The sequence below is a fragment of the Neoarius graeffei genome, chromosome 6 (assembly GCF_027579695.1).
Source record: "Neoarius graeffei isolate fNeoGra1 chromosome 6, fNeoGra1.pri, whole genome shotgun sequence".
In the NCBI taxonomy this organism is placed as follows: Eukaryota; Metazoa; Chordata; class Actinopteri; order Siluriformes; family Ariidae; genus Neoarius; species Neoarius graeffei.
In genome coordinates, this window is record NC_083574.1 from 8,063,764 (window position 1) to 8,086,044 (window position 22,281).

Consider the following 22,281-nt stretch of genomic DNA (forward strand, 5'->3'; position numbering starts at 1 on the left):
TTGCAAAATAAAATATTAAAATAAACGATATCCAGCCTTAATTCCATCACTCCCCCCCACTCCTACACATCACTAACCCCCCATATATATATATATATATATATATATATATATATATATATATATATATATACACACACACTCCCCCCCCTCCCACCCCGGCTCCAATCTCATTGATCCAGGAGGAGCTAATTAGCCCTTCCCGCCGTGACTGTGTAATAGTGCGCATGCGCACTGGGCTAATTCCAGCCATTTTTTTTTTTTTTTTGCAGGAAACTAATTAGCAGGAATAAAGACTGAACGGTTTTTTTTTCCTTCGGTGTCGTCAAACACCGCTTTCTCCTCTTCTCCTCTAAGCAAGCCGTCTGCGTTACAACCAAATACTCCTTTATTTTGTGTTGTTTTTAGTTTTTTTTTGTTCTTAAAAAGGCTTTAAAACCCGTCATACGGATATACATACCTCTTTTACTCTTTACTACCAGACTAATAATAAGAATAAGAATAATAAGAAGTAGAAGAATCTAGAAGCTACCTGACCAAATGGAAGTACGCCAATGGGATGGATGAAGGCGGTGTGTGGACGAAGCGAGAGTGAAGCAGACGTCGAAAAATGTAAGTTTGTTTCGTGTTGGTGTTTACAGTCAGGTTTAAAGCTTTGCTGTGGGGTTTAGCTGACTTTTCTTTCCTTGCTGGAGGACTGAGGGAGCTGCTTAGTGCTTCATGTTTTCAGGAATGGAAGTTACTCCCAAGCGCATTTCCTTCCTAGTTGGTTAGTTAGTAGGTTAATTACATGTTACCTTATTCCTTAGTCGTCCTTGCTCAGAGTGTACAGCCATGAAATCATATCCTGAGTGTTTATTATTTTTCTACAAACATGGGCGGTGTGTAAGCAGCCAGGCACAACAAGCGGTTCTCTAAAATGGTCTCCGATGCTCCTGCACCTAACAGAGCATGTTATGTCCAAAAACTCCCATCTGAAACATCCAAAGAGGTCAGATCCCAGTCCAGGACTTGTCCTTGTTGCTTTTCTTCTTCTTCTTCAGCTTTGCCTCTGTGCCTGTGACACACTCCAAGCAAACTTTGTATCAGTGAGTAGAAAAAAAAAAGTAACATCTGCAACAAATGTAGCTCCACTGTAACCCTGAGCTACAACAAAAAACCACTCCAGTGTATATCAATATTACACCTGTCTTTATTTACCTTACTTATCTGTTTTTCTCGTGTCTGATCAAGATAAAGTTCATTCGACTTATCCGTCATAGCAGAAAGTAAAAAAGCAGTCTTTTCTTTTCTGTATGGAGAGCATAGAAAGGTTCCTGTGTAGCTATAGGGAGGGGATAGGGATGTGGGTTTTTTACACACACACACAGGGTCATTCCACGATCATCACATCATGGTGGAGAAAGGAATGGAGGGAGGGAGGGAGAGAGAGACAGAGAGGGAGGGTATGATGCAGGGTCAAAGAACCCAGACTCACAGGTCAGAGTTCACGGTGTTGGAGAAAGAATGGTGGGGAAAAAAAAAGAGACAGATAAGTAGTTGGAAAGAAGGCGAGGCGAGAGTGTGAAGCTAAAGATCTGAGCTGACAGCAGGAAGACAAGAGGTGTTGTGTTGTACAATAGATAGTGCAGACACAGCAAGGTGGAAATTGTGTGTGTGAGTGGTTCTAAATCCCTGGTGTTTGGGTGTTCGCTGGATCAGGAACCGTTAACCCAACCTTAAAAACGCAATATTGTGTCGGATTAATCTTAGAGTTCACATGAATCATAGAATTATGGGACCGGAGCGATATTACAATGACTTATGTTCCTGTCTGTTATCTCTACTTATTATATAACACGGAATCCAATCCGGTCCAACTAAGTGGATGCTCAATTCTGATTTTTAACGTACTCTATCTTGTTTGTCTGTATTGGTTTATTGATTTCAAATTTTCGATAAATGTCATATCAGGTTCTGTAAGCTTTAAACTCGTATTGCAGAACTCGTGTTTCCTGTTTTAGCCGTGTGTTTGTTGTGTATCGTGATAATATCATGATAATGCTGTATGTTTATAACACGTATTCATCACCGCTAACAAAGCCAAATCTGGTGCCTAGGCTGAATATTGTGCAGTATAGCATCACACACTCTTTGGTTGTCTTCCTAAGGCACTCTTAAAGAACCCTTTTTTTTTTTTTTTTTTAAAGAGTGTAGCTAAAACCTGTAACATCACCTACTTTATACAGTAAATGTTAATACATGGGTTACAGTTCAACGTCAGTGAATGAGTGAGTTATATCTAAATTTTTTCTATTTGTAGCATTCTTATGATTGCGTCCGTCAAGCCTCAGCATATGTGTGTACTGTATATGTGTATATATATATTTTTTTCTTACTACAAGACGTTCCACCATTTGCAGACCATCTGTTACTGTGTTACTTGATGAAATGTTTCAGCATCGTGATTCCAAGGGAACAATATTTCATTCCTAATATTACGTCTGTCTGTGATGATAGGACTGGCAGTAAAGCCTGGTTGATTGAGGAGCGTTTAAAAAGTGGGTAGTGTTCACGGATAATAACAGACATTTAAAAAAAAATTTTTTAATACATTTCCGCTGAGGTTGTTGAACATCTGTCTATGATTGTCATTTTAAGCTGCTTCGTTTTTACTCGCATGAATACGCATAATTTAAATACTCTTAAAGATGGCAGTGTGTAATGCAACTGTTGATATTGTTGTTATTATCCATTTAGACTGAAACGTTGCTGCAAATCAATCCACAGCGCTTCTAACTGATCATGTTTATGATCCAGATGGGCGTGGTCTCTTCCAGGATGACCCCGCCCCCACCCACAGGGCTTGAGGGTTCACTGAATGGTTTAATAAGGATGAAAATTATGCAGATCATATGCTGTGGCCTTCACAGTCACTGGATCTCATTTCAGTCCGGTTGAATAGATTTTGCAGTGACTTCACAACCATGCTCAAAACCAACTGAGGGAATGATTTTCGGACGAACAGCGTTCTTCATGACAGTGTTTTATCGACGCCAAGGTGCACCGAAGCTGTTGTGGCAGCTTCTGCTGATCGAACACCTCACTAACACGCTTTATGTCACACGTCTCCACGAGTCGTTATGCTCTGTGAGATCGGATGACACGTTAGCAGGGTGCCCCGTGTTCCCGTGTGCCACGATTTGCATCCCACAGAGATAAAAGTTAAAGATGGCGTGTAGTTCAGCTGGGAATTTCGGTGATGCATTCAAATGTATTAAAGACGACATCGCTGGATAAAAGGTTTAACATTCAAATGGTGATTTCCAGGGCAGTGTTTGTCTGAGTTCTGACCCTCGAACCAGGGCGCATGTTTCTGCCTTTCTAGCCTCCCTAGGTCACAGACCCTATCTGAGGTCCCCTAGATGAGATTATTTTGTGGTGTGGTGTGGTGGAGAATTCAGAGAAGTTCTCACAGTGGAAAATAGTGATTTATTTTCGAAAATCTTGTCTTATGCGACTACTTATACTGTTAGTAATAATATTTTTACAAAATATTACAAATAGGTGTGTGATTTATGCATTTGTAGCGTTTAATAAGTGAGCGAGTAACGTCTAATTTACATTAAGACATATATTTCGGAACTTGCCGTTCTATTACATAGGCACGAGTGTTTTACTCGGAAATATGCCACTTGTATTTTTCATACGAGCTCCATCTGGGACACGGAGAACCAAAACCGTGACACAAATCTCTATATGTCAGTCGTGAAGAAATCATATGTTTTAATAAGTTTTGATAAATTTGGGGACTTTTTGTTTGTGAATGTGTCGATTATAATAAAAAGAAACTCGCACGTTGGCTTGAAGATATGAAGTTTATCTTCTCGTGTTGAAAAACTTGCATTTTTTTCGTACGAAATACATCACGGATCTGAGTGACCATAGTTAAATAATATTGGCTGGCGTTGAGTGGTATATCAGATATATTCCATTCAGCTAGCGTGATACTGAACAAGTTGAAGACAAGTTCAGTATCATGCTAGCTGAATGGAATATATCTGATATACCATGAAAAAAAGACAGCCAATATTATTATTATGCATACACTACTTTCAGGTGTTCAGCATGTCTTCAAAAGAAACCTGTGCTCAGGTCTTATAGTAAACCTGCTGATGCTGACACTATAAATGTAGTGTAATGTGTTCAGATGGAAGTGCAAGTTGAAGACAAGTTCAGTATCATGCTCGCTGAATGGAATATATCTGATATACCACGAAAAAAGGCGGACATTATTATTATTATTATTATTATTATACATTCCTTTCGGGTGTTCAACGCATCTTTGTCTTTCAAAATCTTCCGTATTTAACAAAGCAAACCTGGCGGCCATGTTTGTTTACAAATCGTCCCAGTCGCTCACCCGCTAGCGCAGAAGTTTTACGTTTCCGACGTGTGACGACATGTCTTGACAACCATGCAATATCGTAAACCATATTCAACGCTGATTCTCCATTGGGTAGAGTGACGTAATACACGTAGGATAAGCGATACGCTAACAATATTGCATGCTATCGAACCAAATGAATGAAACCCGCTAGAAGGGAATAGAACACGTTTTTATTCCATCGAAAAAGCGTCCTGTATGAATGATATATAATATTGTTATTATAACAGTAACTACATCTTCTTCTGAGTATAGGCCTGATCAGAAATGATCTAAATTTCACTTTTTTATTTTTACTATTAATATTATTGGGGGGGACCTTAGTGAAGTGTGTGTGTGTGTGTGTGTGTGTGTGTGGTGTGCAGGTCTTATAACAAACCTGCTGATGTTGACACTATAAATGTAGTGAACTGTAGTGTAATGTGTTCAGATGGAAGTGCACTTTACTTCATAATACTGCAGTTGTTTGTGACGGAGATTTTCTCTGTAGCTCACTGATTGCTGCTGAAGCGTGTGTAACTGGTCAGTCATTATTGTGTTTGTTGAGTGTGTGTGGGCGCATGCGTACACTGCTGCTCCCTCTGCTTATCATAACAATAGCCGTGGTTAGTGTGTGAGCTGAACTCTCTCTCTCCATATCTGTGTTGTCACACCACACGCAGGGGCCCCTGCTTCTGAGTTTATGCCCCTGTGTGTGTGTGTGTGTGTGTTGCATTACACCACACACTGTCTACACACGTTTAATAAAGACAGACACATAACAGAAGCGTTTCCCTGATTGAGTCTCTCAATTCTCATCAGATTCCTTGGCAAATATTGAGCCACACTGTGCTCTGAATCAAAGCGTGGTGGAGCGAGAGAGGTGTGTGTGTGTGTGTGTGTGTGTGTGTGTGTGTGTTTGCTGGTGGTTCTGTGAGGTTTAAATAGAATTTGCAGCTTATCACAGAAGCTGGCGCTGGAGTCAAACAAGGGTCAACACTGTTTTCTTTAGAGCGAGTGAGAATTTTAAAGATGACTCTTCAAGTAGCGACAGTGTGCCTGACACACACACACACACACACACACACACACACACACACACACACACACACACACTTATAATATTTAATTCAAATCATGTGTTGGTGAGATTAACACAATAATAAACCCTTAAAGCTCTAGTTTATTAATCAGCCACTATTCTGAACATATTCAATCAGTACAGTGAGACTAATGGGTATGTATTTACGAAGGTTAGGATGAGTCTTTGGAGGTGACGAGGTTAATCATATGGGCTAATATCTTGCATATTAATGATTATTTTAAAGGTAACTCACTTCTGAATAGTCGCACACGATAATACTGTATTGCTAATTCTTTTTTTTTGCATGACAGGCAAAAAAATAGTTACACTCCTTTTATAAATAATCAAATTTTTTTTTAAGCTAAATTTGATCATAATGTAGAATAATGATGAAGTGAAGAACACTGGTTTTAAAGGTGTACACTTTAAATACCGCGGGCGGCACGGTGGTGTAGTGGTTAGCGCTGTCGCCTCACAGCAAGAAGGTCCTGGGTTCGAGCCCCGGGGCCGGCGAGGGCCTTTCTGTGCGGAGTTTGCATGTTCTCCCCGTGTCCGCGTGGGTTTCCTCCGGGTGCTCCGGTTTCCCCCACAGTCCAAAGACATGCAGGTTAGGTTAACTGGTGACTCTAAATTGACCGTAGGTGTGAATGTGAGTGTGAATGGTTGTCTGTGTCTATGTGTCAGCCCTGTGATAACCTGGCGACTTGTCCAGGGTGTACCCCGCCTTTCGCCCATAGTCAGCTGGGATAGGCTCCAGCTTGCCTGCGACCCTGTAGAACAGGATAAAGCAGCTAGAGATAATGAGATGAGATGAGACTTTAAATACCGCGAGTTGGCCTAGTGGTTAGTGTGTCCGCCTCTCGATCGGGAGATCGTGAGTTCTACTCGTGGTCGGGTCATACCAAAAGACCATCTTAAAAATGGTGCCTACTGCCATCTGGCAAGGCACACTGCAATACAGATGTGAGTGTGGAGTCAAACTCTTGTGGTTACCAGAGGACCAGCCCCAAACTGTAACCCTAGCTATGTAATAGGCGAGAGGCCGAGGGCTACAGAAATGGAGATCGGCGCCGCCTAATGCGTCATACGGTGCAGGAAGGACTTTAGACTTTAAATACCTACGCCGATGACCATAACGTTAAAACCACCTGCCTAATATTGTGCCACCAAAACAGCTCTTACTGACTCATCGAGGCCTCGACTCCACAAGACCTCTCTGGGACCAAGATGTTAGCAGCAGATCCTTTACGTTCAAGGTGTAGACTCCATGGATTGGACTTGTTTCTCCAGCACTTCGCACAGATGTTCAATTGGATTGAGATCTGAGGAATTTGGAGGCCAAGCCACCACCTTGAACGCTCTCATGTTCCTCAAACCATTCCTGAATATTTTCTGCAGTGCGGCAGGGAGCATTATCCTGCTGAAAGAGGCCACTGACATTATGGAATACTGTTACTATGATGGGGTTAACTTGGTTTGCAATAGTATTTAGGTAGGTGGTACATGTCAAAGTAACATCAAGGACCCAAGGTTTCACCCATAGTGCATCCTGGTGCCACGTCTTCCCCAGGTAAGTGACCTGCATGCACTTGACCATCCGCATGATTCATCAGACCAGGCTGCCTTCTTTCATTGCTCCATGGTCCAGTCCTGATGCTCACGTGCCCTTTGTAGGTGCTTTCCATGATGGACATGGGTCAACATGGGCTATGCAGCAAGCTGTGATGCACTGTGTGTTCCAACACCTTTCTATCATAGTCAGCATTAACTTTTCCAGCAGTTTGAGCTACAGTAGCTCTTCTGTGGGATTGAACCATATGAGCTAGCTTTCGTGCCACATGTGAATCAATGAGCCTTCGACACCCATGACCCTGTCACTGGTTCACCGGTTGTCCTTTGGATCTTTGGACCACTTTTGGTACTGCATACCAGGAACACCCCTCAAGATGTGCCATTTTGGAGATGCTCAGACCCAGTCATCTAGCCATCACAATTTGGGCCTTGTGTTAAAAAAAAAAAGTCACTCAGATCCTTACACTTGCCCATTTTTCCTGCTTCCAACACATCAACTTCAAGAAATGACTGTTCGCTTGATATTATATACAGTGGTGCTTGAAAGTTTGTGAACCCTTTAGAATTTTCTATATTTCTATATGACCTAAAACATCATCAGATTTTCACACAAGTCCAAAAAGTAGATAAAGAGAACCCAGTTAAACAAATGAGACAAAAATATGATACTTGGTCATTTATTTATTGAGGAAAATGATCCAATATTACATATCTGTGAGTGGCAAAAGTATGTGAACCTCTAGGATTAGCAGTTAATTTGAAGGTGAAATTAGAGTCAGGTGTTTTCAATCAATGGGATGACAATCAGGTGTGAGTGGGCAACATGTTTTACAACCCTAATTCCAAAAAAGTTGTGATGCTGTGTGAACTGGAAATAAACAGAACACAGAAATTTGCAAATCATGGAAACCCTATATTTCATTGAAAATAGTACAAAGACAACATATCAAATGTTGAAATTGAGAAATTTTATTATTATTTTTTAAAATGTATGCTCATTTTGAATTTGATGTCAGCAACACGTTTCAAAAAAGTTGGGACAGGGGCATGTTTACTACTGTGTCACTTTTAACAACACTCTGTAAATGTTTGGGAACTGAGGAGACCATATTGCTGTAGTTCTGAAAGAAAAATGTCCCATTCTTGCTTGATATACAATTTCAGTTGCTCAACAGTTTGGGGTCTCCTTTGTCATATTTTGCTCTTCATAATGCACCGAATGTTTTAAATAAGAGACAGGTCTGGACTGCAGGCAGGCCAGTTTAGCACCTGGACTCTTTTACAACGGAGCCATGCAGTTTTAATATGTGCAGAAAGCAGTTTGGCATTGTCTTGCTGAAAGAAGGAAGGCCTTCCCTGAAAAAGATTTTGTCTGGATGGCAGCATATTGCTCTGAAACCTGTTTATATCATTCAGCATTAATGATGCCTTCCCAGATGTACAAGCTACCCATGTCATGTGCACTAATGCACCCTCATAAAATCACAGATGCTGGCTTTTGAACTGTGCACTGATAACAAGCTGGATGGTCCCTCTCCTCTTTAGCCTGGAGGACGTGGTGTCCATGATTTCTAAAAAGAATTTCTACTTTTGATTCATCAGACCTTGGGACAGTTTTCCACTTCGCCTCAGTCCATCGTAAAAGAGCTCAGACCCAGAGAAGGTGGCGGTGTTTCTGGATATTGTTTATATCTGGTTTTAACTTGCATTTGTGGATGCAGTAATGAACTGTTTTTACACACAATGGTTTTCTGAAGTGTTCCTGAGCCCGTACAGTGATTTCCAGTACAGACACGTGTCTGCTTTTAATGCAGTGTCTCCTGAGGGGCTGAAGATCACAGGCATCCAGTGTCAGTTTTCAGCCTTGTCTCTTGCACACAGAGATTTCCCCAGATTCTCTGAATCTTTTAATGATATTATGTACCATAGATGATGTGATCCCCCAAATTCTTTGCAGTTTTACATTGAGGAACGTTATTCTTAAATTGTTGCACTGTTTGCCCACGCAGTCTTTCACAGAGCGGTGAACCCCTCCCCATCTTTACTTCTGAGAGACTCCGCCTTTCTGGGATGCTCTTTTTATACCCAATCATGTTACTGACCTGTTGCCAATTAACCAAATTAGGTTTTTTTTTTTTTTTTTTTTTTAGCATTACACAACTTTTTTTTCGTCTTTTGTTGCCCTGTCCCAACTTTTTTGAAATGTGTTGCTGACATCAAATTCAAAATGAACAAATATTTAAAAAAAACCAAAATTTCTCAGTTTCAACATTTGATATGTTGTCTTTGTACTATTTTCAATGAAATATAGGGTTTCCATGATTTCGCAAATCTTCACATTCTGTTTTTACTTATGTTTTACACAGTGTCCCAGCTTTTTTGGAATTGGGATTGTATTTAAAAAACAGGGATCCATCAAAGTCTGATCTTCACAACACATTTGTGGAACTGCATCATGGCATGGACAAAGGAGATTTCTGAGGACCTCATAAAAAGCATTGTTGATACTCATCGGGCTGGAAAAGGTTACAAAACCATCTCTAAAGAGTTTGGACTCCACCAATCCACAGTCAGACAGTTTGTGTACAAATGGAGAAAATTCAAGACCATTGTTACCCTCCCCAAGGAGTGGTCGACCCAAGAGCAAGGCGTGTAATAGTGGGCGAGGTCACAAAGGACCCCAGGGTAACTTCTAAGCAACTGAAGGCCTCTCTCACATTGGCTAATGTTCATGAGTCCACCATCAGGAGAACACTGAACAGCAATGGTGTGCATGGCAGGGTTGCAAGGAGAAAGCCACTGCTCTCCAAAAAGAACATTGCTGCTCGTCTGCAGTTTGCTGAAGATCACGTGGACAAGCCAGAAGGCTTTTGGAAAAATGTTTTATGGATGGATGAGACCAAAATAGAACTTTTTGGTTTAAATGAGAAGCGTTCTGTTTGGAGAAAGGAAAACACTGCATTCCAGCATAAGAACCTTATCCCATCTGTGAAACATGGTGGTGGTAGTATCATGGTTTGGGCCTGTTTTGCTGCATCTGGGCCAGGACGGCTTGCCATCATTGATGGAACAATGAATTCTGAATTATACCAGTGAATTCTAAAGGAAAATGTCAGGACATCTGTCCATGAACTGAATCTCAAGAGAAGGTGGGTCATGCAGCAAGACAACGACCCTGAGCACACAAGTTGTTCTACCAAAGAATGGTTAAAGAAGAATAAAGTTAATGTTTTGGAATGGCCAAGTCAAAGTCCTGACCTTAATCCAATCGAAATGTTGTGGAAGGACCTGAAGTGAGCAGTTCATGTGAGGAAACCCACCAACATCCCAGAGTTGAAGCTGTTCTGTACGGAGGAATGGGCTAAAATTCCTCCAAGCCGGTGTGCAGGACTGATCAACAGTTGCCGCAAACGTTTAGTTGCGGTTATTGCTGCCCAAGGGGGTCACACCAGATATTGAAAGCAAAGGTTCGCATACTTTTGCCACTCACAGATATGTAATATTGGATCATTTTCCTCAATAAATAAATGGCCAAGTATAATATTTTTGTCTCATTTATTTAACTGGGTTCTCTTTATCTACTTTTAGGACTTGTGTGAAAATCTGGTGTTGTTTTAGGTCATATTTATGCAGAAGTATAGACAATTTTAAAGTGTTCACAAACTTTCAAGTACCACTGTATGTCCTGGTCCTTGGCAGGTGCCATTGTAATGAGAGTGTTTGCTATTCATGTCACCCGTCTGTGGTTTGAATGTTATGACTGATCGGTGTAATATTATGCAACCCAACCTGTTTTTTTTTTTTTTCCCCCCAATCCAAAATGCTTGTCATTATTTCTTGTGCAAGAGTCATAACAAAGGTCTGGTGTTTTCTGCAAATGTTGCATTTGTTTTTTGAGCGGCTGTCATGTCTGAACGCGAGGACCAAAGAGCGACTCGAGTGCAAGCCACATGTGAGTACATGGTTATTAAGCATGAACGCACAGTCAAGCAGCAATAATGTAGAAGCTGGGAGATTACAGACGAGCACGGGAGTGGATAACTGAAGAAAACATCCAGCCATGAAGAACTGAAAACAGCTGCTGGCTTTTAAAAACACACCAGGGGTTTCAGCTCAAGAACGTGAACGCTTAAAGAAATCCCCACTAGTGCTCTGCTGCTGTCTCAGAGAACAGGTAAGCCACAAATTAAACCGTAACAGAGCGATAGATGAAAGCAGTCATGATCCAAAAATATATATCATCTGTGAAATACGGTGGCGTCTTAATGGCACGAAGCCAACCAAATGCTTCACCACTCAAATGACAGCGCTTCATCTTACAGCACGACGGTGACCATAAACACACTGCTGAAGCACTTCAGAGCCAAAAGGTGGAATGTTATTGAAGGGCCAAGTCATGGCACTTGATTTAAATCCCTTTTTTTTCCCATTCATTTTATTTGCTGATGGCAAGACAAAGCAGTAGAATTCCAGAAACGCACAAAATCTGAATAAATACACAGAATGCAGGGTTGTAGTCGAGTTAGGGCTGTGCGATATATCGAATATACTCGGTATATCGCCGAAAATTCTGTGTGCGATACATAAAATTATTATATCGTAACTATCAAGTATTTTATGGTCATCTTCCGACTTGCGTTCGTTTCGTGTTTGTTTAAAACATCTCTCTGTCCCTCAGGCAGTAACGTGAGAGGCTGCCTAAGGGTAAAGAAAACAATAACGTCACGCACTCACCAACCAATCCCGAGCGACATCTCGGTGCTGAAAGGAACTTCCGGGAAGATTTTCTAGTTTCGGTTGTGTTGCCAGATTGGGCGGTTTTAAGTGCGTTTTGGCGGGTTTTGAACATATTTTGGGCTGGAAAACATTAGCAGTATCTGGCAACACTGCAAGATTTCCTGGTTCCGGTTTACAGCGCTGACTCAGTTCGTGCAATTGCTGATTTTGCGTAGGCTACCGTGTAAGCTCTGTGAATTTCAGCGACAAATTAAAAATGGAAGCGGACGAATTGGTTCCTAAAAGAACTAGTAAGGGGTCAGTCATCTGGCATTTTTTTTGGATATCGCGAGGAGGACGTGGAACAGCAAATGCCAGTTTGTAAAGTGTGCAAAAAAAAAACCCCTGTCATCACAAAAGGCAGCAGCCGGAATTATACACATCTGAGAGGCAGAGCCAGAAAACATTCAGTTCAAAAGTGTGCAAAGAGAAAAATGATGTTTTGCAGATCTCTCTCTTCTCTCCCTCAATCTCTCTCTCTATTGTGAATGTTCCAGTGGTTCTCAGTAGTCAGGTTAATAGCTTGGAGGTCTATTTTTTAAAATAATTTAATGAAAGAGCACTTTTCTTATTTAGGCTAAATGTCTTTCTCAGTGTTGAGCTTGCACTTTATTGGTTTGAGCTCTGAGCAGCTCTGTATTGTTGCCCCTTTGTTGCAATTTTCAAGATTGTTTTTGCAGTTTGTGCCACATCTTTGTTGAATAAAAATGGTCTTATTTCAATTCAATTGTGATTAATCACCAACATGAAAATTTAAAATGCGTTGTTGAAAACCACCTGTAAAGTTAATCAAGAATGTTATTTAATCTGCAGGGATTGTAGTGAAAAGAGTAAAAGTTAGATTTCATGGGGTCCTTTAGAGGAGATTTAAATATATCGAGATGTATATCGTGAAATGGAGAAAATGTATCGGGATATTCATTTTTTCCCATATCGCACAGCCCTAAGTCGAGTCACTAATCCTCGAGTCCGAGTCCAGTCTCGAGTTCCCAGTGTTCAAGTCCAAGTCATTAAAGAAAATTTCGAGTCAAGTCAGAGAACAAGATTCCAACCGCACCATTTGACGGTGGCTGTTTTCAGTGGCATTACCGGTTTGTTCCTGAACATGACGTATGAACAGGTGAATGTACATTCTTTATCAGAGATGGTTGGGAGACGGATGTAAGTGCAGAAGGCGTGTTTATTAATACAAGTGAAGACAAGTAAACAATCCAGGACGTCAGGCAAAATCGTAAAACAGTGAAATGGGCAATAGGCACAAACAGGCTATCGTAGTCTCGGCAGAATCAAAGACAAGAAACGGGAAATCAGGGATCAGGAAACCAAGCAAGGAAATAAGGCTCGGTAACATGTCAGCAACGCAACTCAATACTTCACAAAGTAAGTGTGTTTTCAGTTTTTATATCGGCATACTGAATTGCGCCTTAGTCCTGTGTAGGTGTGAGTCGTTTACGTTGCGTGCGCAATAGTCCGCTTGGCGCGTGCGCTGTCCGGAGCGCACCCGAGAGTATATCTGATGCACGAGCCAAGGCGTGACACTCTTGCACGAAGTTGGTATCAAAATTAATGTAGATATAAATATCTTATGCCAAATTATTATGCCATGTTACAAAAAATAAAGAAAAAATCAGAGTCCTCGTCTCCAGTTTATGAGTCTGAATGCAGTTAATGCACGAGTCCAAGTCGAGTCACGAATCCTTAAAATTGGGGCACGAGTCAGACTCGAGTACTACAAGCCTGACAGCATGAACGTCAGATACATTTAATCCATTGTGAAAGATTTGTCTAAATGTTAAAAATGACTATTTATTATTGCTTTTGATTTATTAAAATGGAAAAAAAACGAAATCCTAAAAACCGTGGACTTCACGTCCTCTGCAGAAAACACTGAATTGCTTATGGTATAATGATAAACACTTTTTATACGTATTCTGATTTATGGGATTGAGTGTTTTCAGGCTGATTAGTGTTAAATCAACTTTATGACAAAATGGCTCCTGATTTTGGTCAACATTCACACTCCTCGGTGCAAATTAAAAAAATAAATCCAGCACATTATTCATGGTTGCGTATACGCCGGGACAATATGCGTAAGTATATTTCTCTCCCTGAAATAAATGCATAAATCATGTGGCTTCGATTTAACCTACAGTATACTGTCGAAGAACATTAAAGAGGACGTGAAAAATAGACCTTTTGAATTGCTTTTGGAATTTTACATAATAAAAGTAGTTCTGGCAGTAAAGAGCATGGAACTGAAAACGACAGTCAGTAAGCCTCATGTTTTTATTGACTGTGGGTTTTCTGAGTAACCGCTAAACTCCTGGTTCATACTTAAGATGTTGTATAACAGTAATAAACAGCTTTCCCATTATAATAATGTTTTCTCTGAGGTCTTAGTTCTGATTGGTTAGAAAGTGGTGCTTAATTTTGTAATGAATTGATTTTTTTTTTCTGTCTTGTGAACTTGTAGAGAAAGGTACGGATTGGCTGTTTATACAGTGGCTGATGTTGCGTGAGTAATAACAGGAACTTGACGTAATTCTGAATTGTCTGGCAAATTGCTGTGGTGTAAGAGGAATAAAATACTTCAGGATACACCATTATAGGAGAATTATCAACTTTATGGCAGCATCAATAAGTCCGCTTCATCGCACCACCGAATGTTTTATTCCCGAAGTCAACAGGTTTATTATACTTTAGCTAGAATGCTCATAGATAGTCGTATACATGTTTGTGTATAGCCGTAGCACTTGGGTCTGCAGAGATGTTCAGAAACGCTGGCGGCCAGCGGTTTTCTCCGCCTACACAGACAGTCTGTGCTGGCTACTCAATCCCAGAAAAAAACCCCCCAACAACTTGCCTTTCAACGTTCAAGCGATTTAGATAATCTCCGCTGCCCATAATTTGCTGAAAATCCAGTTATTTCACCACGAAATTTTCTTCGATTCGGGTCATAACCGAAAGCGATGCTGTATTTGTTGATCGATTCTCGCGCTCTGATTGGCTGAGCCGGACCACGTGACCACGCTGTAGTGTGTGTGTGTGTGTGTGTGTGTAGTTATGTTACAGAGCCAGGCAGCGTACTGTACTACAGAGGGTCACTGAGAAAGCCAAGCACACACACATCTGGAAGGAAATTTCATACGTATTTTGCAAGCATTTTACAGGGAAATTGAGAGTCGTAGTTTATTAGCTGAGAATGCACCAGAAGGCATGTAAATTTCAAAATTTTCTGGCGGGGAGGGCATGCTCTCAGACCCCCCCCCCTTAGCATTTGCGCATTAGCCACCTACTACATTTTTTTTAGCTGGGTACTTCAGAATTTCTGGAGAACCCCGGGTCTAATGTTACTGTTCCATGGAGTTAAGGCCTTGTAGTTTTTGGGAAAAATCACTGACGAAGCGACAGTTTTTATTTTTTATTATTTATTTTTTAAAATACTTTGTATGAAATCCACGTGCTGTTTCTGAGCATCATGTTAAAATACTGGAGGACATGATGAGGTGTGGTGTGATGGGGTTAATAACGTGAAGTAAGATTGTTTTGATGGGGGGGGGGGGATTTCACCTTATTTGAAACTCACGATCGTTTGACGATGGGACATAAAATCTCATTCATTTGAATGGGGAAGGATACAATAACGGAATTCAACCCTGGTAGCAGTTTATCTGGCATCATGAGTTATTTAGGTAAACTTCACAAACTTTGGAAGCATGAGCCAGTCGTATTGTTTGCAAAACGGAGGCACTGATCGCTAGTAAGTAGCAATCATACTAGTGTTTGGTTGGTGCACTTGAGAAAAAAGCTAGCTAGCTAAAGTTAGCACTACAACCTCAACTCTCCAAACTCGTACTAACGCTGTATCGAGTTGTCTTTTATTATTCTTCATTCATTATTTCCTTTTGCTGTTCGAGTATCAGAAAATGTGGGTCATATCAGTAAAGCCATATGTAATGAAAAGATTTGGTATGGAGTCACAGGAGTGCCGTAAAAGAAGAAAAATGTTGAAAAATAAGTTGATGAATAAAAAATTCGCAAAATAAATGCAGAAATAAAATGGCACTGCTGTGACTCCATATTTTGGTGTCCACTCCATTCTTGAACGTATATTGTTTACCAATTTTCAGAATGTTTAGCTCCCTGAAATTTCTATCCGAAGCAACAGTTTTTAATATTGGTCGGATTCTTTAACTGCTTTGGACGCAGTGAGTCTCTCCCGACCCTTGCTTTTTTTTTCTTCTTCTTCTCTCGTTTCCTGTTTCAGTCCTTTTGACCCTCAGTGTGCATGTCATTTTCTTTTTTGGGCGTGTCATTCAAGAAACGCACCAGCTTTCCATTTTGAGGTCTCGTCCTTTGTTTGGCTTTCAAGGTGTAGAATCTAGAATTACAATCTTTTTGTTCTTAAAAATAGTGCAAAAGCTTCTTTTTTCGCCATGGTCCCACATATTCTCGGTCTCTCTCACCGCCTAGCCTTACTGATTCAGTGTTTCTTTTCTTTTTTTTTTTCGTTAAGTCTCACAGCCTTTCTCTCTGCCGGGTCTCTTTCACTTTTTTTGAAGTCTCTTTTGCCTACTGAATGGACTTGGTGTTTCTAATGGAAATGGTGCATTAAATCAGAGATCAAACGCAAGCGTGAAGCAGAGGGGCAGCTGTCCAAACAGATTGGGGGGTGGTGGAGGGTATGGGGTTACTAATGCTTGAGTATACACTGGCTGGTACAGGTATTAATATTGATTGAGGCTAATTTCTGGCGCTTGACATTGCAGTAGGATTTGTACTTCTGTACGTTTTGTTGCCAGTACAACGTCTGATGCATCTGAAACGTTGATATTCACAGGATGCGTGTATGCGCTTGAATGATATCTCTGTGGCATGCGCCACGTGAGCGCTCATCTTTGCTATTGCGACGCTACGCGTTTGCCTGCAAAGCCACTGTATCAAGGACCGGACTGAGCTTCATTCGGCTAATACGTCCAAAGCACGGTGCTAGCATCCTGCTCTGGCTTCCAGTAAGTTGCTTAGCATTTAAACTATTGATTTTCCTATAAGCACTTTAACCCTCTCCAGCAGCCAGGATCAGAAAGAGCTCAATATAACCCTCTGAATCTCAGCACAATCTGTAGTTTTACTGCAGGGTTGAGCAATTACCCCTACGTGTGTGCGCATGCGCAAACGAACACACTCATTAATAAGAGTACCCACAACCTTCTTCAACAACGTGCATTTTAACTTTCACTTTAAAACCAGATGTCAAAGGGTCCAAAACATGTTTCTGCAAACGTTTCTTAGAAAATCTCTTCGGTTGTCCCCTTGAAGGAACCCTTAAAGGATCAATGCAGAACCCTACAACAGATGATTCTTTATCTGAAATGGTTTCTAAGGCTATCAAAAACCTCTAATTAACCAAAGCACTTTCTTCTAAAAGTGCTAATTTCTCAATACAGGTTCTAGGTATTACAAAGAAAATGGCTGCTAATAACTTGGGGTTTGTACCACACACCTGGTTAAAGGGATAGTTCGGGATTTTTGACATGAATCTGTATGGCATCCCCATCAATAGTGTCGTGCAAACACACTGACTTACCCCCGACAGCATCCTGTGAGTCCAGTTCTTGTCCAGTTTTGGTCCAGACAAAAGTAGTCCGGCAAGTTTGTTGGGGTCACGAAAGTAAAACGTTTTTCGTCTCAAAACAGTATGTGTTCAAAAGAGTGATATATTTGCATCACAAAACCGTTGTCAAATAAAAAGTCAGACCTCGAAATCGCTTGGCACTATTTTCTCTCCCTTCTTATCACTGCGCGCTGCCGCCAGGCGACAGCGAAACGCAGACCCACTAAGCTGGTGGGAGACCAAGGCTCTATCCACGGCTTACACACGTGATGGCACGGAGGATGTGTATAGTGGCAGCATCTGTCCCCCCAGAGAGGATCTTTTCAAAAGCAGGACAGATTATAACTGAGAGGAGAAATAGAATCAGAATTAACTAGTTAATTGCAGCAATTAAAGGAATAGGTAGGAAAAGAAAGGCGCAAAGACACCGCGCAGCGCCTGAAAACGGGTTTTCAGGCGCTGCGCACCCGTTTTCAGGCGCTGCGCGGTGTCTTTGCGCCTGCAGCGGTGCTTTGCCTGTGCTGTGGCTGAAAATAGTTCCAGATATAAATCGGTCTAGTAAATCCCTTCGTGTTAATTTGCATTGATATGTGTACTCGATGTGAATGTACAAGTCATGAGAAATAATTATAAAAAATCTTGAGTTATTTAATTCACTTTTGCAATGACAATGCTAGCTGGACACGCCGGATTACAGCGACTACGCTAAGCTAACTGGGGCATTTATAGATCAGGACAATGGCTGGGTCGGCTACAAAACGCTTTGGCTCACTCATCCAACTCTAGAGACTGCAGGGACTGACTCAATTTCATCTGGGGGTGGCGTATTCCTTTAAATCAAAAATAAAATCTCAGGAGCCGTTTGGGAGCCGAAAGAGCCGGCTCCTTATAGTAAGAAGAGCCAAAAGAGCCGAAATTCCCATCACTAGTAAACAATGAATGAAACAGCCATGGCTGTCACCTGGCGGCAGCGCGCAGTGATACCGAGGGAGAGAAAATAGTGCCAAGCGATTTCGAGGTCTGACTTTTTATTTGGCAACGGTTTTGTGATGCAAATATATCACTCTTTTGAACACGTACTGTTTTGAGACGAAAAACGTTTTACTTTCGTGACCCCAACAACCTTGCCGGACTACTTTCGTCTGGACCAAAACTGGACAAGAACTGGACTCACAGGATGCTGTCAGGGGTAAGTCAGTGTGTTTGCACGACACTATTGATGGGGATGCCATACAGATTCATGTCAAAAATCCCGAACTATCCTTTTAATGCATACACTCTTGGACAAAAGGGTTCTTTCAGGGTACGTTGGATAATTTAAGCGTTCGGCACTTTGTTCTAACGTTCCTCATAACACCTTTAAGGATACTTCTGAGGGACAAGCTAAGACTTTTTTTTTTTTTAGCATTCTATATTTTTTTTTGTAGGTGGAACCCCTTTACTATGTTTGCAAACTGGAAACTTACTGAAGATGGCAGATGTAAAGGAACTGGCAGGTGTAGACAGGAAGTGAAGAGATTTTAGCGATTCCAAGAAACTTTGCTCATGTAATATTCAGCTTTCAGTGATGCAGCTTTGCAAAGAGCTATTGATTGCAGTATAGTGATTTCTTGCCCATTGGTATATTCATTTTCTCTCTCTCTCTCTCTCTCTCTCTCTCTCTCTCTCTCTCTCTCTCTCTCTCCATATACAGTGATTGTATCACAGTTTGTATTGTAAGAAGATCCATGACGTTTATTTTGTGTATGATATTTTATGATGGGTAATAGATCTAAAGTGGCTCTCACTTAAACTTTATTGATATGGTAACACAAAAAAAGAGTTACTCTAACCCCCTCTGCACCTCTCTCTCTCTCTCTCTCTCTCTCTCTCTGTCTCTGTGTATAGGTCTGGCTGGGATGAGAATGTCCAGTAACCGGGAGGATGGAGTGCTGTGACTCTGTCTCAGATGACGGAGCCTCTGGCCCTTGTATAAACCAGCCTCCAGGGATCCGCAGCCCACCATCTTCCATGCTACTCCTCCTACAGAGAGAAACCACCTCTCATCTGAACTCAGCCAGCCCACCCAACCAGGGTGACCCAGAGTGGAGGAAAGAAGTGACAGGACAAAGCAAGGGAGAAAGGAGGGCTTTTGGAGATGGACATGAAGAGGAAGAGGGGATTGATGATAAACAGGTTGATGGATGTGTTGTGGGTGACTTTTTAGAGCGAAGAGGAGATACAAGAGAAGAGCTTGATGAGGGGGGTGATGAAGCAGATGAGGTTCAATGTCAGATCATCTACCAGGCTGACGGTTCTGCTTGCATCCTGGAGAGCCGAAGTCAGCTGCCATGCAACATGGTTCCATCCTTATCTTGTCCACCTTTTGTTAACACATGCCATTTCTCTTCTTCCCAAAGCTCTACCTTGAAAAGCTTCCATGTCTTCCACCCTAAGAACTGGTGCCACCTGACTGGTGATGTTCTTGCATTGCTAACATGCCAATCCAAAGATAGAGCTCCTGCCAGAACAGATTCTTCTGAAACAGAGCTGGCACCACTTGGCAAAGAACAACCCGTCCTGGTGTGCTTTTTGTGTCGCCTGTCATTCAGTCGCGTGCATGCGTTTAGAGGTCATGTTTCACAGCACCACAATATCATGCTTACCACAGAGGAACAGCAGTTGCTCTCGCTCCAGCACACCTGTGCCATCTTGCAGCCTGTAGGCCCCAGTAACCACCCACTCGTAAGCTTCCTAGAACCAAAAACTAGCAATGTGCCAACCCAATTAACAACCACAGCTTTAGGGCACAATGTGGTGGCCATGCTAAGTCAGGAGGACAGGGAGCACCTCCAGATCTCTGAGCCAGGACTCCCTCTTCAGCCCTCTCTACCCAGAGTCCCCCTTCCTACCTCAGTGCTGAGCCCTGCCAAAGACCCTTCAACCCTGGGCAGAGAGGGCCCACAGAGGAGCAGTGATGGTGAAGGTAGCAGAGAAGGAGAGGAGAGGTTGAGTTCAGAGGTAGTTTCCACTGCAGAGGATGGTGCAGGTGGTATTAGCAGCAGTGGTAGACAAGGGCACATTACTGAACCGGCTCTTTCAAACCAAAGCAATTCCAAATCTCCCAACTCTGTCACAGTAGCAACCAGCTTTATGAACAACACCAAATCTCTCACAGACTCTGAGTTAGAGTGTGGAACAAGCTTTAACTGCCACGGCCCTGCTCCGGTATCCTCTACTGTGCAAACCTCATCCACGGTCACTAGTCCAAAAAATTTTTCCAACCAAGAGAGTGCGATGGATATAGAACCAAATAACCTGTCAGAGAAGAGCAGTGCCATGGCAAACGAACCAAATGGCAAGCTGTGCAATGACAACACGCCAGATGTCACTAACTCTGACCTACCTAGTAACCATGGCGATTCTCAGTCGCCCACTGTTACCCCGCCTCTGACTCAGACGACCAAGTCTCAGCTTGAGAATAGACAGATGGATGTTGGGTCAAGACGAAATTTGTTAGCTGGGGGTGAACAAGATTTTGTTGTTGGGCAGGACACTGTCCAGGGATCTTCTTATTCTTTTGGGGGCCAAGTAAACCTGTCACACTCGCGCAACTCCTGCAAGACGCTGAAGTGCCCCAAATGCAACTGGCACTACAAGTACCAGCAGACTCTCGAGGCTCATATGAAAGAGAAACACCCAGACTCTGAGGATGGACAGTGTCCATATTGTGCCAGTGGGCAGAACCACCCACGCCTGGCTAGGGGGGAGACTTACACCTGTGGGTATAAGCCCTTTCGTTGCCAGGTGTGCCAGTATTCCACCACCACCAAAGGCAACCTGAGCATCCACATGCAGTCAGATAAACACCTCAACAATATGCAGAATTTGCAGTCTCACACACGGCCAGATGCTCCAACAGTCCAGTCTAACCCCCTGTCTCACACGCACTCCACCCAGACCTCCTCTCCATCTCCTTCTAAAGTACAAGGACGTGCATCATGGCGATGTGAAGTATGTGACTACGAAACTAACGTAGCACGGAACCTTCGCATTCACATGACCAGCGAGAAGCATACACACAACATGCTTCTTTTACAGCAGAACCTGGCCCATATGCAGAGCCAGCATCGGCAAAATGCTGCCGAGCTCTACCCATACTGCCAGCCCCAGACCAGGCTTCCTGATCCCACCAGTGTGATGCAGCCAGGTGGAGAAGCCATGCAGGAGTCTCCCTGGAAGCCAGCAGATGAAGACCCTCCAGAGGCACTGTTTGAATGTGCACTATGTGGTCATTTTTCCTCAGACAGCTTGGTTGCTCTTGGTCAACACCTGGCCACGCAACGCTCACTTCCTGATGCTGATTGGAGAGGCACAACCGGTGATGCCCACCTTTGTCGGCTATGCCATTATGCCACACCACTGAGGGCCAACTTCCAGTTGCACTGCCAAACAGACAAGCATTTGCAGCGCTACCAGCTAGCAGCACACCTTCAAGAAGCCAGCAGACGCCATGGAAACCTAGAGGAAGAAGAGGAGTGGATGCTCAGGTGTGTTGCTGCTGGTGTCCAGGTGCAACTAAGGTGTAATGCATGCAGTTACGAGGCGAATAGCATGGAGAAGCTGAAACTACACACTATGAACTCGAGACACAAGGCCAGCTTGAGACTATACAAGGTAAAATCTTTAAGTTCTTCTAAAAACATTCCTTTGAACTATGATGGTGTTTGTAGTGTACTCTCTTTAAAAAAAAAATCGAACACCTTAGAGTGTTCTTCGGCTTGCACCTCTGAGGTAATCTTTTAAAAGTTGTAAGTAGAACCCTACAAGAGAATGAATCCCTTTCACAAC

General features: G+C 42.3%; 1 protein-coding gene across 3 annotated transcripts in view; it reads left to right on the forward strand.

Annotated features, from left to right (window-relative positions):
* The first annotated feature begins 290 nt into the window (after nucleotides 1–290).
* zfhx3a (zinc finger homeobox 3a) overlaps nucleotides 291–22,281 on the forward strand; it is a 59,640-nt gene continuing 37,649 nt past the window's right edge. For 2 of the 3 annotated variants that reach the window (XM_060923260.1, XM_060923262.1), the window contains exons 1-2: nucleotides 291–612; nucleotides 19,339–22,107. In XM_060923260.1, the coding sequence (XP_060779243.1) occupies nucleotides 19,375–22,107 (2,733 nt within the window). In that variant the 5' untranslated portion in view covers nucleotides 291–612; nucleotides 19,339–19,374. Of the gene's footprint in view, nucleotides 613–10,921; nucleotides 11,236–19,338; nucleotides 22,108–22,281 lie in introns of those variants that run through there. The other variant, XM_060923261.1, reaches the window with a different exon arrangement.